At 34.9% G+C, this 13,633-nt stretch overlaps 1 protein-coding gene across 3 annotated transcripts in view; it reads right to left on the bottom strand.

Annotated features, from left to right (window-relative positions):
• Window positions 1-1,715: 1,715 nt before the first annotated feature.
• Window positions 1,716-13,633, bottom strand: part of LOC142339141 (uncharacterized) — a 171,986-nt gene continuing 160,068 nt past the window's right edge. For 2 of the 3 annotated variants that reach the window (XM_075388898.1, XM_075388896.1), the window contains 7 exons: window positions 11,947-12,102; window positions 10,301-10,473; window positions 7,174-7,328; window positions 4,474-4,571; window positions 4,057-4,198; window positions 3,129-3,161; window positions 1,716-2,592 (listed from right to left, as the gene is read on the bottom strand). In XM_075388898.1, the coding sequence (XP_075245013.1) occupies window positions 2,486-2,592; window positions 3,129-3,161; window positions 4,057-4,198; window positions 4,474-4,571; window positions 7,174-7,328; window positions 10,301-10,473; window positions 11,947-12,102 (864 nt within the window). In that variant the 3' untranslated portion in view covers window positions 1,716-2,485. The remainder of the gene's footprint in view (window positions 2,593-3,128; window positions 3,162-4,056; window positions 4,199-4,473; window positions 4,572-7,173; window positions 7,329-10,300; window positions 10,474-11,946; window positions 12,103-13,633) is intronic. The other variant, XM_075388897.1, reaches the window with a different exon arrangement.

Below are 13,633 nucleotides of genomic sequence, written 5' to 3'. Positions count from 1 at the left end.
CCCGTTCCGCCCGAGGAAGTAACTTCTGCCGCAGAGATGCCGGCGGCCAAATGCCTACCTAGAGGAGAAAAACCTTTGGCCCCCCTCTGGGGGTGGCATTACACTCAATGGGCGTACTGTCAGCTTCAAGAACACCAGCTTCTACAGTTAATAACTTTGCTGGTAATTGGGCAAAATAATTCTAAACTTGGTTGAATTGTTTCTTTATAGCAAGTTTTTTTTTAAACTAGCATAGATAATAGTGAAATTAGTGCATGTCTAGTTTGCACGTCCATCGACATAATTTTCCAATGCAGATTATCGTTCCTAATACTAATAAGAGTACTCATTGCAATTTGTGACCAATTCAACATATATTTCTTTGAAGTTTGCACACTTTTTTTTGTTTTTAGGGTGCAAAACACAAATGTAAAGTCAGAAAATGTGACAGAAGTAAAAAAATCGTTTTATGTCGTATTTGCTCTCGTACGCGCCATAAAAGTTCCAGTGTTCGCCTTAGCTTTTTGCCAATATATTGAAAAATATTCACATGCTTACTCCTTAGACCTTTGGAGAACTTTTTTGTCTGTGCCCCCCCCCTCAATCGTTATGCACCGTCCAATTATAGAGCACGAGCCTCTATTTAGTAAACCAATTTTAATATGAAATATGGCACTTGCTCTCGGAAGTTGTAAATATTACGCACCTAGTAATCAGAAATGGTATCTATTCTGTTTTGCACTCCCCAGCTTAGTGAGCTCCAGGCGCACGCGCTATTTTCTTACATAGAAACGTGCTATATAACAATATTAATTGTAACTGGGGGTCATGAAAAACACTGGGGGGGGGGGCGAAACAGAATATGACCTGTTCTTCCTTTAAAGTTTTTTCGAAATTTAATTTGAAAAAAAACTGTGCCAATTACCGCCCCACAAAATTATAATCCGCTGTTGTTATATTTTTTCAAAAGAATACAGACTGAAAGAACGGTGGGTGGTATATCGGTAAAAAATTCAAAAACTGCACCTTGTTTATTAACCCTGTTTAAATTTTGTACCTGTGCTCTGGGTAGTAAAACACTTGCACGCTAAAATTACAATTCTCGATCGATACACTATAACACTAAAATAATTTTTAATTTTCCAATTCAAATAGATAAGAAAATACTTTACTCAGTTTTTAAGAAATTCGTCTTTTCCGTTTGTGCCCCAGGACATTATGCACCCCAGGACCTTATTCGTTACCGAGAATGTGCAGTTACATTGTAAATGATTATTAAAAAATATTCACGTGCAATTTGGGATGCAAATAATATGCTCCCACTAAGCGGGATGGGCGCAAACGGAAAAAATGCGGGAACAGACATTTTGAAGTTGATTAGCCTGGAAACATTTTCAAGTCACGTGCTTAGTTGACCGATCATATTCGATAGTTGGGCTCGTTGTCCAGGCCAGCAAACAATAATATCAATGAAAGCTTTTGGAAGCATTATTTTTATTTACATTTTATAAACATTCGAAGATAAAAATCTATTAAATACAAAAATATTCTCCGTGAAAGAAATATAGACAGATTAAATTCGAAAGTTCTGGTTCTTCCAGTTATACCCCCTTACACCCCCTTCTCTCAAAAAATTATAGCCCTGATTGTGTTTAGTCTCTTTAATGTTGCTCATAACGTTTCGTTATTGCAATGAGTGGATCTTTGCTCACAGTTTTTTTGGGGGCGGGGGGTAGTTCGGGGTGGGGTGGGGTTTACAATGGGAAACGCTCAGAATTTCTATACGTGATACAGAGCAAGTTATAAATTACATATCAAACAATTGCAAGACCTCTTTAGAAATTAGAGACGAAGTCAGAAACACAAATTGTCAACCGCGAAAAAAATTTGTTTTCATCCAAATTTGAACAATCTAAAGCGCATTTCTGACTGATGATGGTATGCATAGCCTGAATATTCTACAAAACTTTTCAACAACATGTGAAATCTTAACTCAGGTGAGCTTCTTTAGTGGGGTTATAAATATGTACATCAAAGCCCAACAATGAGATACAGTGGTTCATTAGTTTCTGCACAAAACATTTGTCTTGTTTGTCGAGACCTCAGCTTGGCTTAATCAATTTTCCCTTTTTGGTAAACAGAAATTCAAAACATCACGAATGAGCAAAATCTTCTTCATGATTACAAAAATAATCGTATATCCGAAATTTGAGGTTATATTGATATGTCTTGCAAAACTTGACGCTTTAGACCGGGATTTTTTATGATATTTTTCAGTTTAAGTTTATATACAATATGTACAGTTCATTAGAAAGTTTTCACACTTGTTTCAGTATTATATTGTAATTAAGCAGTCGAGTTTAGACTTTCCGCTGGTTTTTTTTGTCATTATTTCTCATTTGATCATTTAAGTCGTAAGTAGTAGATGAGTCGTGGTCAAGTCTTTCAATCGTTATTATCAGTTTCCAAATAGTGTTTGTGTTTCCAGCCTTGATCTGCGCATACATTACTGGAGAAATATTTGGGCGACCAGAACGAGGATTGAACCCAGTACCACTGGTGAAAGCTTCACGAAATCAGCAGCACTGACTGTGCTCGTCGGATTGTCAACTTCTAAAAATTACATGGTGACATATTTGTCTTCATATTTGGAAAAATATCTCACCATATAACATTCGAAAGATACTGAAAACTATGAAATAATAAGGAGTAATTTCGCAATAATTGCTCTGAAATGATTGGCAATGACCTTGATATTTTTGAAGAGTGATAAATTTGACTAAAAATAGATTCGAAGAATTTCAAGCCTTTATTAGCATTAGAGTCTGCTTAAGTTTCTGCGCAAAGTCAGACTTTGTGTACAAATTTAGCTTAATTGTAAGTAAACTCACTAAAAATATACTTAAAAACCTTAAAAACTCATGCAAATTTGTAAGCATTTCGGAGCAATTATGAGCGCAAAGTTTTTTTCACTCAGCTGACAAGTATTCAAGTTTCAATCAAGATTCAGTTAGACTAAAGTGTGAAAAATAATGAAATATAACAAAGGATGGCAAATTTTCACAATTCAGTTGAATGTTGAAAATAAATGACCATTTCGTATTCAACAAAAGAAAGATGTTCACTTTCATTTCTCATACTAATCTTACCATCTTCAACTTCTGTATCGTTCGGGGTTACTGCTGAAATAGATCAAAAAACTTTTTACTAAGAGATTTTCACGTTTCGCGGTCGAGATGTTTGCACAGATTCCTCGGTCGAGATGTCCGCGCTATTTCAGCGCTTTTTGCGCGCAAGAAATGCCCCGAATGAGCGGAAATTATGAAGCAATTGAGCTGAATAAGTGGAAATGCGCTAAATGCACTGAAATGTTACACATTCTGCGCATTTTTCGCCCATTCCTTACATTATTTTAGCGCATTTCAAACAATTTTTCTAGAGAAATTCCCGACCTGGGAACCTTAATTCTGTTAAGCTCAATTCTGAATAATGACCCGAAAATGTGCCAACAAGTTAAGGATTTGGTTAAAAATTTAGGATTGTAGTAAGTATTACTATTGTAATAAGTACTTAAAAGATGAGATTGGTTGAATTTATTTTTCAAGGTGTCAGGACAATTTACCCAATTCCATTTTACCCAATGCCATTATACCCAATGCCATTTTACCCAACCTGCCATTTTACCCAATGCCATTTTACCCAATGCCAACTTACCCAATTTACCCCATTGCTAAATTAACCAGAACGACTATTTAGCCGACTATAAAATAAATGGCCCGTGGGACTTGATATGAAATTATCACAATCGAACATGGGATTATAATGCTGTATGTTTTGAACTGAACAAGCTCTTGCATTTCCCTGCAAAAGGGACATTTGCTCTTGTCACAGCTGGCCACAATTTTGCTCTTAACAAAGAGGCCTAATTTGTAAACAATTGCTTAAAAAACCCTCGCAGTTCTAATTGCAGTTTTTGTTTAACTGGTAAAGTGTAACTTCTGCAATCTTGTGAGATTTAAACTTATTTTATTTTGCAAAATTTTTTGAGGCTAGTTCTGATAAGGCAGTTTTGCTGACCTGGTGTGAAACTTGAGGACGTGATTGTGGGGTAGATGAGACCCAAACCAGTGACCTCTGCCTCTGTCCTCTGTCTCAATTGGTCATCTGTCATCAAGGTCAAGTGGTCCCCTCCATTCGCGTCAACCTCCGTTTTCAAAGCCTGAAACAGTTTCACTGCTTCAACAACCTTAGTTACTAATTTAGATCATAAAAATTCAAAACCCAGGTCTAGACATTGACTTATAAAATAGACCATACTTGACTGAAATAGTCCATGAATGCTTTAGTTGTATGCTTTTCGCCCTATAATTATCAAATTTTCAAAAAGGGTCTAGGAAAAAACCCCGCATAAAAAAGCCACATAATTTTAGATAAGAATTAATAACATTTTCCCTCCACATTTCAGATTAGTTAGGAACTTGAGCGTGAACTTACTTCCAGCACGGAGTACACTATGTCAGCAAAAATACCCGCTGGTATATCAGGAATGTTGTCAGCTTGCATGGAGTAGAGTTCGGCTCCGGTCATCGCCACTAAAACATACATCAAGCTTATCGGACTTTTAAGAATCTTAAATGAGACAATAAACAAACAGCCAAACAGCTGATGATTTGTGTACACAAAGCGTGAGTTTTGATAATCTTTAGTTTTGATATAATCCATAGCGTCTACGCTTAAGAACCATTTGAACCATTCAATTATTCTTCCAAAACAACCTAAAAATAGCCGGCAAAATGCCCCGAAAAAACATTTTCATTCAATTCGATAAAGGTGGTAAACCCAGCATCTAAGTTGGATGACCATAGGCATAATAGTAACACAAATTAGTAGTACACTCTAGAAACTTTGATGACCTAAATTCACTGCCATTTAACATAAGGTCTTAGTGTCGCGGCTTTATTGGTTTCTCCGTTTCTATTGACGTTCCTTTTTGACCTAAAATGTGAACCTCAATTGAACAGAGTGAACTTAATCAGAAGTCAAAAAAGAAGTCAAATCAGAAAATTGGTTCACTTTTCCAATAGGGTAACCTATTTGAACTGTCATTAATGACATTTAATGCCAAGACAACATAAACAGCAAATGTGACTTACTCGAAAACTCACAGTGTGCAAGGCATAAAAAGATTAGCTATCAACAAAAGACTTCGAAAATTTTTTGATTTTTGTTCAAATTTTAATTAACGGAAAATTATCTGATTAGATAACAAAACGAACAGAGAATCGGAAAAAACTCGATATTTTATTATTGTTTTCTATAACAATTAATATTGAAATAACAAATAACAGTTAAGATTGAAAGTAACAAAATATTTAATTGGGTTAGGCTTGCTTCAAATGCCAATGAAACTTTCCTTTGAAAATATTAAGTGAAAAGAACTCAGATACGACAACAAATTCACATTTTTTTCGAAAACAAGTAATGTTAAATTCGAAAGAACATAAACTGAATCCATAACCTACTTTTTAGAAGGACGATGAGGTAATGACACTAAATGGCAAGACAACAGAAAAAACAAAAACAGGGCTATGCTCAGAATTTCACAACAAATCTTTGAAAACAATTGAAGTAAAGGTCTTGAAAAGCGTTCACTAGAAACTGAAAACTTTCAATACTTTAACTTACGCAGCATTAGAAAACCGATACCATTTTTCATTAAAGATACTAGTGACACGAAAACAAAACAATCAAAAAGTACAGGAAAAAGCATAAATTCACCTTTTTTTAACCCAAAAACTTAAAATCAATAAAATAATAGCTGCCCCGTTTAGGGTACACACGGTTGCATATATACATCATTAGAGAAAAAGTATAACCAGTAGTGGCATTCATGGTGAAATATCATTAAAAACATAAGCCAATTCGGCGCACGTGAGAAATCGAAATTTTGTTCAAACACCAGCTAGCGATAATTTTTTACATATCACGAAGTGTTAAAATGTTTAGAGTTTTATTGATTCGGAGAAAGCAAACAGATAGATCTCAATAGAAGAATTTACTATTTGGCTAACAGTTTCAGAGAAAGTAATTATGAATTTTAAAAACTGACAAACGCTTGTCTTATAATTGGGTCAACATTGGGATGTTTTTTGTCAAAATATTTCTTATAAAACCATGAAAAACAACATTGGTCTTGAATGACATTCCTAGTCATTGACATAATTTTACGAGTAAATGACCAGTTGATTAGATTTTGGTAAGATTGGTAAGATTCAATTTTTGCCTTAAAAATGGAAATTTTTGTCAAATTAAACCTTTTTCCTGTCATGGATCTAAAGCTGAACCAATTTAGGTTATGAAATTTCCTGCTTGAATTGAATATGTTAACGATATTTCTTGAGCTTGACTGTTTTGCAAATCACATTTAAACTCTACAATTGAGATTTTTTGTCGACCGTGCGCCTGTTGCTATAGCAGTAGAAAATAGAACAGTGTGCAAGCAGTTATTAAATAACAATTAGTGTGATCAATCATCAAAACGTGTAACTGTTTCAAATTTTGATAAATTTGCTCACTATTGATATTGGTAGAACTTCCGATAACTTTTAGTTTTTTGTAAAAAAAGTTAAATCCACTAAATATTAATAAATGCTTTTAATTGGTTTCTAAGTGGCAGTCACCTTCTTTATTCGGGAAGAAGCTTGTAATGTAATTAATGATGGGGTTAATTGTTATTTTTCAAGTAATGGGCAAGAAATTATCAAATGTCGCATAAAATATGGCACCATCGATAACCACAAACTGAAAATAGTGTCAACAAAATGAGGGAAATGTGATAATCAATTTTAGGCAACCTAAAAAAAGGGCTCATGGTGTAAAAAACCGTCTATTTTTTTGAGAAAATCAAATTTTTTGAGCCTGTAGAACTGGAAAAAAATACATAGAATCTTGATTATATAATTCAATCGTGGAGATCAGATTTCAGAAAACCAAAAAATGGGTTCATGTGCAAAAATGTGGCATTTTTTTCATTGAAAGCTGTCAAGCTTTATCAAAGTTTTTGGCATTGAAAACAAATAAAATGTTGCAAATAGAACTTGAACGAAAGAATTCATAAAATGTAAAATCAGTTTTCAATGTAAAGTTTTGGGTTGAGGTTATAAAATTTGACAAAACTTGCTGATATGAACTTACGGACAACCCGTCCAATGAGAATGATTTCGTCATCAGTCCAGTTTGACAATGGACCATATAGGTCACCTTGTGTGTATCGGTTGAGGAAGTATCCGTACACAGTCAGGGAACAACTTGCGCTGAACAACGGGTTCTCATCATCAGTTGCGATGTCGCTGCAAATTAAAACAAGATTGTTCACGAATTATCAACACCTAAACTATAAGGATCCGAAACAATCGGAAAAATATACATCATTTTTCAGCTTCGTTTATGATTTTTCAAAACTTATAATTAAAGTGGTATAACGAGCGCACCCCATTCAAACCATTAATAGATTCATTCTGGCGTTTTCGGTCTTACTCTGCTGTTAAGGATCTATGAACGATTTTTATGATGGTATTAGTTTCTAATACTGTAGCAGTTATGAGGTAGTGATGGTGTTTTAAGAGCATTTATATAAATGATAATAACAATAAATACATGGGCTGCTGATTTACGTTTTTGAAATTTGTTCAACTGCTTTTAACATAAAGCGTTTCTGTTACGCAATTACGTTAAACTGTGATAAAAAAAGCATTTTGGGTTCATTTTTTTGCTGATTGAAACAATTTTTCGAAGCGGAGCCGAACAGGTTAAAACAGTTTTTCAAAACATGTGTTGAATGTTACACAAAATGAGCGAGGTATGATCAAATTAACACCCTATGAATGAGCCTAAGATTTCGCAGTTTAGGGTACAAAAAATATGAATAATTTTGCTTTCATATAACGAGTTGTGTTATGTTTCGGGACTCAAGAGAAAAACAGCGAAACCAATTTAGTTTACAAATCAAACTATTGAAACAATGTATTCATCTGCAAATGAACGATAAAATCATGAAAATTATTCTTCTTAGTCAACACCATATAAAGTTTTCTTCTTGTTATCCTTCTTATTCTGCATTTATATTAATAAAGAAAATGAATAATACTTGAGACATTCAAGATCTTGTTATTTCTTTCCAAAAAAATATCAGATGTCTGAACAAGGTTTGATAAATTTTTCATATTAAAAAAGGAGATGCTTTGATAAGATCTTGGTGCATCACCCAATTTTTCGCAGACAAACAAGGATCCTAAAATGTTCCTTTTTCCTAATGAAAACTGACCACAAAATTTGTTAACAAGATATCAAGTTTCTTTTCATCGTAGTTTAAGAAAAAGAAACCAACGATGGTGCACTTCCCAATTGTTCTTTTTTCCATAACACTAAACTGCTGCTAACCGAGTTAATTTGTCTAAAAAAGTAAATTTTATCGAGCAAATTGTCGAAAAATAGCCGCCTTTAGTTCTCGTAACGCAGGTTGGGATTGAAAGAACAAAGGCCAAAAAAAGTAAACTGATTGATTCTACTAATTAATTTACAAGTTATTTCGAAACAATAGCATGAAAAAAATCAAAATTGATGTTTGAAAAAATATCCGATAAAAGTCTCAACTAGTAAACAACTATTGGCACAAAATTAGCGATACAAATGGTTATAACTCAATAAATGACTCTCGACAGATTTAAAAAATGATCAGGATCGAGGGAAAACGGAGGAAAGAAAAGAGAAAAGAAAAAGTAAAATAATTTCTTTTTACAAAATCCCTTAAAAAAGTGAAATTCTTCTTCATGACAGTTAATCTGGGATTTCTATTAAACAGTGTGTTGTGAACTACCTAATTCACCAATTCAACAGTATCAGAAAAACGCTGAAGAACAAAAAAAGCAAACAACGGAAAACCGGAAAGAAAAAATTATATAGTTTAGTTCAGTTTTAGAAGCCATTTGAAATCATAAGTTGAAATCTAAATTGCCAGCTTAGGGAACCAACGCAGCTTTGATACTGCGTCTAATTGAAAAAAAAATATTTAAAAAAAGTAAAAAAAAAGGGGAAAAATGTAACAAATCACTGAAATTTAAAAGCAGTTTGAAAAGTTCCAATTTATAAAACTAGTCGTCTTTCACGTCTCTTATTACTCCAGCGTAATTGAAATTAATTGTGCCAATTGATTTTTCCTTGACAAGAAAGATAAAAGTATGAACAGATTTTAAAAAGGAATTGCTCCAATACAATTCTATTTCTTTGAATTATGAGAAAGGAGACCTCTTATATAATAGCCGTTGAGAGGATGAAAGTGGCTTCCAAAAAATTGACCACCACTACTCTTATTCAAGTCGAAAAAATAGGAGCTCTCTAGTAGCCGACGATATAGGAGATGAGGGCGGCTATTAATGATAGAACAATTTTGATTCCGTAAAACTTTTAATTAAAGAAAAATCTCTAAAACTCGTTTGAGATCAATTACAAAGCCCTCGTGATTTTATCGTGCACTACATTGGACATATTGTTTTTAGAGATTTGAGGACTTCTACTGGGCATGTTTATCTAATAATTATATCTTCTCTATACCTGGAAGCAAATCAAAATTTCTCATGATTTTTCTCAAATTATAATTTTTCATGATCATGCACAAAAACTATTCTGACGAGAGACGTACAAGGAAAAATGTAATCTTCAACCTAAAATCTTATCTTGTGATATTGGCAAGAATCTTATACGAAGGTTGTCTTGTAATAATGTTCTTAAATTATGCCGGCTCTAGCATACATTGATTTTATCTTTTTGCAATAGATTTTACATTTTGATTTACTTTTCCATTTCCACCGTAGGTTATGACCTTCTGTGCTAGATTCCTTTGCAGCTTTTTAATACAATATACAAGATACAATTTGCTTAATTCCACATCTTGTTAGCTTTACAAACCATTATCAGTGCACAAACAATGCAATTAAAAGCGTTACAGGTTCACAGTACTTAATACTGTTAAAAATTTCTTGCTCTCACAACATGAAAAATACCTTTGAATAGTAACGTGAAGGAGCTTTTAAAAATCATTTTTATTTTTAGGAAGAAAACAATCAGAATAAATTGTGATTCTTTGAGAAAACTGATTGATGTTCATCATTTTGCTTGAATTTGAAGTAATCGTTTGTTTCAAGTATATTTAACACCATATGGTTATAATTATAATTTACTTGTTGCAAAAAAAGTTTCTTAACTGGGGGGGGGGGGGGGGGGGGGGAATTTGTCAACTAGGGTCGGATTTCAAAAATAAGCTTACTATAGTGTGTCAGTGGGAAGTGAATTAACACAGGCCTCTGAGAAATCGCAAATTTCATCTCCGACTGTGACTACATTGTTGCTATCCATACCACTGCAGTCATCTGCGTTCCTTCTCTGCCTCTTGGTAGACGCCCGACTTGATTCTTTCACTTTCAACGCACACTTCTTTCTCTGAACAATCACCAAAATCACTCTAGCAATCACTTCCTACTACATTTTCACTCTCAGGTCAAAACGTAGCTCTAAAAAATTGTACATCCGGTTTTAAAAATCTGAAAATATAACCGACTAACGTCGGGCGAATTACTATCAAACGACCGGTGAGCGGTTGGCTTTGTCAGTAGTCAGCTACGTTTTAGTGAGGCTAGCTTTAGCTTAATTGAAGGGGCATGAGATATCGCAGCGGGGGTGCATCGGGGGGGGGGGGGAGTGATGGGTGGCAAGAAGGGGAGAGGGCAACGGCGGGGAGGGGGGGGGGGGGGGGGGGAGGGGGTCGTTGGCTGCACGGGGCCCTTACGGCCTGAACAACCTGCAGGGGTGTGGATTAGGGAGGGGGGAGTGAGGGTGGGCTGATGCGGTGGGAGGGGGGGGGGGTTAACCTCTGAGAAGCGCCCTTCGCACCATAAATATAAGTCTCCGAAACAGTTTCTGTGAATCGTATACTTTTAGACTAGTGAGCTGAAAGGCTCTAAGAGCATTTAATGCCCACTGGGCGCTACCTGTTTATCCCGTTTTTGAGGACAGAAGTCAAATGGATCAGACGAAAAATCGGTCAAGCGAAAAATCTCATTAAAAAGATCAACAAGACTAATATAATTGCTACAAACTTTGTTTGTGAGCAATTAAAAAACCAATTACCCTGTTTGTGTGGTAAGAAGACTGATAGAAATCCAATACTCTTCTTCCAGTCGCTACAAAACCGAGATGAGACCAATAAAAGCCTAGCTATCGCTTTACGGTTATAGATTAATCGGATCTATTCTGTTTCGCTCCCCCCCCCCCAGTGTTTTTTATCACCTCCAGTTTTATATATTATATTTTGTTATATAGCATGTTACTACGTAAGAAAATAGCACGTGCGCCTGGGGGTCATAAAAAATTTATGCTAACTAAGATGGGGGGGGGGGCCGAAACAGAATAGATCCGATTAATCAATTTTTGTTAAAAATGATTATAATAACAGTGAAATGATTGTTCTGAACACCTAAAACAAGTTGACTGTCCTTGAGAATAACTCGTGGGCTCTTGCGATTGGTTATATTTTGACTTCTTTTAAAATAAGGGGCATGATTTTTCATAGACCGAAGAGAGCAAGAACAGTGGAAAAGGAACTAGGATCAGATTTTCGCATGTTTGAAACAGCCTCTGATCCTACTTTCGTGCGCTCAGCCTTCGATCATACTTTTGCGTTCATGAGTCCACTTCTGATCAGACCAATCTCAGATATGATCAGACTATGTCCAGACCGTTGCGCAGACCTTTGAGCGTTCAAAAAATTTCCTAGACCATGGACTTCGAGCGAAGATGCGCAGGTGTGCACTCGATGTTGGTCTGATTAGAGTTAGCTCAGGTTTTTGACCTTAACCAGGGCAGGGCAAACGTTTAGTGAAAAAAACGAGAGATTTATCAAAATTGATAACTAACGACACTGTCTGTGCTGATGAACTGCATGAAGAGACTGTCTGGTAGAATCATATCGATTGTGAAGACAGTCGAGTCAAGAGCACTCTCCGGACATCCATCAAAGGCAGCTGGCATCGCCTGAAGGGCATCCCAAATCGCCTCTGGGTCTGACAGTCCCTGAAGAGAACAAACCAGAATTTAAGCAGTACCGAATGTCTCTTTTTTGAACAGGTAAATTTAATTTATCACCTTTGGGTTAAATTTTAGTATTTAAACCAGATAAAGTTTTTAAATACTAATTAAAACCAGATGAATCCGTGAGCTCTCAAATGTGACATTAACTTTTAGCCCCCCCCCCCCTCCCCCGAATATTTATTTCGAGTGAAATGATTTTAAAATGTTGTAATAGATGCTCATTTAACTTGTTTGAACCTTGAAAAAGATTTTTTGATGGTATTTTAGTTGGATTTTTAATTCATTCCTGATGGTTCTTTTTTCGTGTAACGAGTTTTTGCTTGCTTCCAGTACTATTAATTGTTCAGTTCGACGGTTTTTCAAGTTAAACGTTTCCGTTCAGAACAAATTAGAGCGACTAGAAACTGCACTGGTAATATATCTCATTTCATAAGAAGATACAACGTTAACTTTAATTCCACAGTTAATTTGTCGGTTCAAACGTAAAATTTCACTGCAGCTCAGGTAGTTTTCTGAAATACGGCAGACTTTTTAGATAAATATCTGCTCTCGGCCGCTATCCAAATGACCAATTTTAAGAAAAATGGTCAAACAATGACAGAGTAGAAGTGATTGGAAGACAGCATAATTCATCATTTTTTCTCAATCAACAATAAATTTACATTGACCTATAGTTTCCCCTCATTACATTCAAAGGCGTCAAAATACCCATAAAAAATAGAAAATGAGGAAAAACTTTGTTCAGAGTTTTGGGCCATTTTATTGTCGTATTTTTCAAAAGCAAATTTTAAAGAAAAACTCCCTTATTACTTTTCCGTCAAGAATTTATGTCGAAAAACTAATTGTAGATGTTTTGCAAAACTTATTTTGGTTGATTGTGATTTTGCATAAAATTATATCATTAAAACTCCTTTAGGATAATTCGAACAATTGACTTCGACTTTTGGCTTAGTCCGTGTTCCAAGACAAACAAAACATCGATGACAGAACTGTTTGAGATTGTTTTCTTGTTATGTTGTTAATACGTGCTCCAGAAATGTCAGCTCAAGGTGGCTGTGGTTGGAATTACAACGTCACATACTTGTCTAAGATCAAGAAAAAGAATCGAGAAGAAGCATCATTTATGGTTCATTCTGCCAGGAAGGAAAACAAATTATATAATGAGATCCTTGGACTCTAATATCATTATCAAAATATGGTGAAAATCTTGAAATAAAAACTTTGATGGAAGTAAAATTTTCGATAAATTTTGATTTATGTTAGGGAGAGAACTATGAGGCTAATTTTTTTGTTATGAGCTGACTTTTTCGGATATAAGACATATTTTTAATTACTTTAATCAATGCGAAGAATTCAGCTTTTTCTGAAATTGTCCAATATAGAAATACTTTTTTGAGAAAGAAAAGTCATTACTCATTATTTCTTAAATTCAAATCTTCTGCTTCATTTTTACTTGCCAGTAGCTGCAGTTTAGGGAGTTGCTATATAGAATTAGTTTAATTGAAGGTGCCCG

Source organism: Convolutriloba macropyga, chromosome 5 (genome assembly GCF_964194025.1).
Source record: "Convolutriloba macropyga chromosome 5, txConMacr16.3, whole genome shotgun sequence".
Lineage (NCBI taxonomy): Eukaryota > Metazoa > Xenacoelomorpha > Acoela > Convolutidae > Convolutriloba > Convolutriloba macropyga.
Note: the sequence above shows the minus strand (reverse complement) of the source record. Positions and strands in the feature narration are given on the sequence as shown.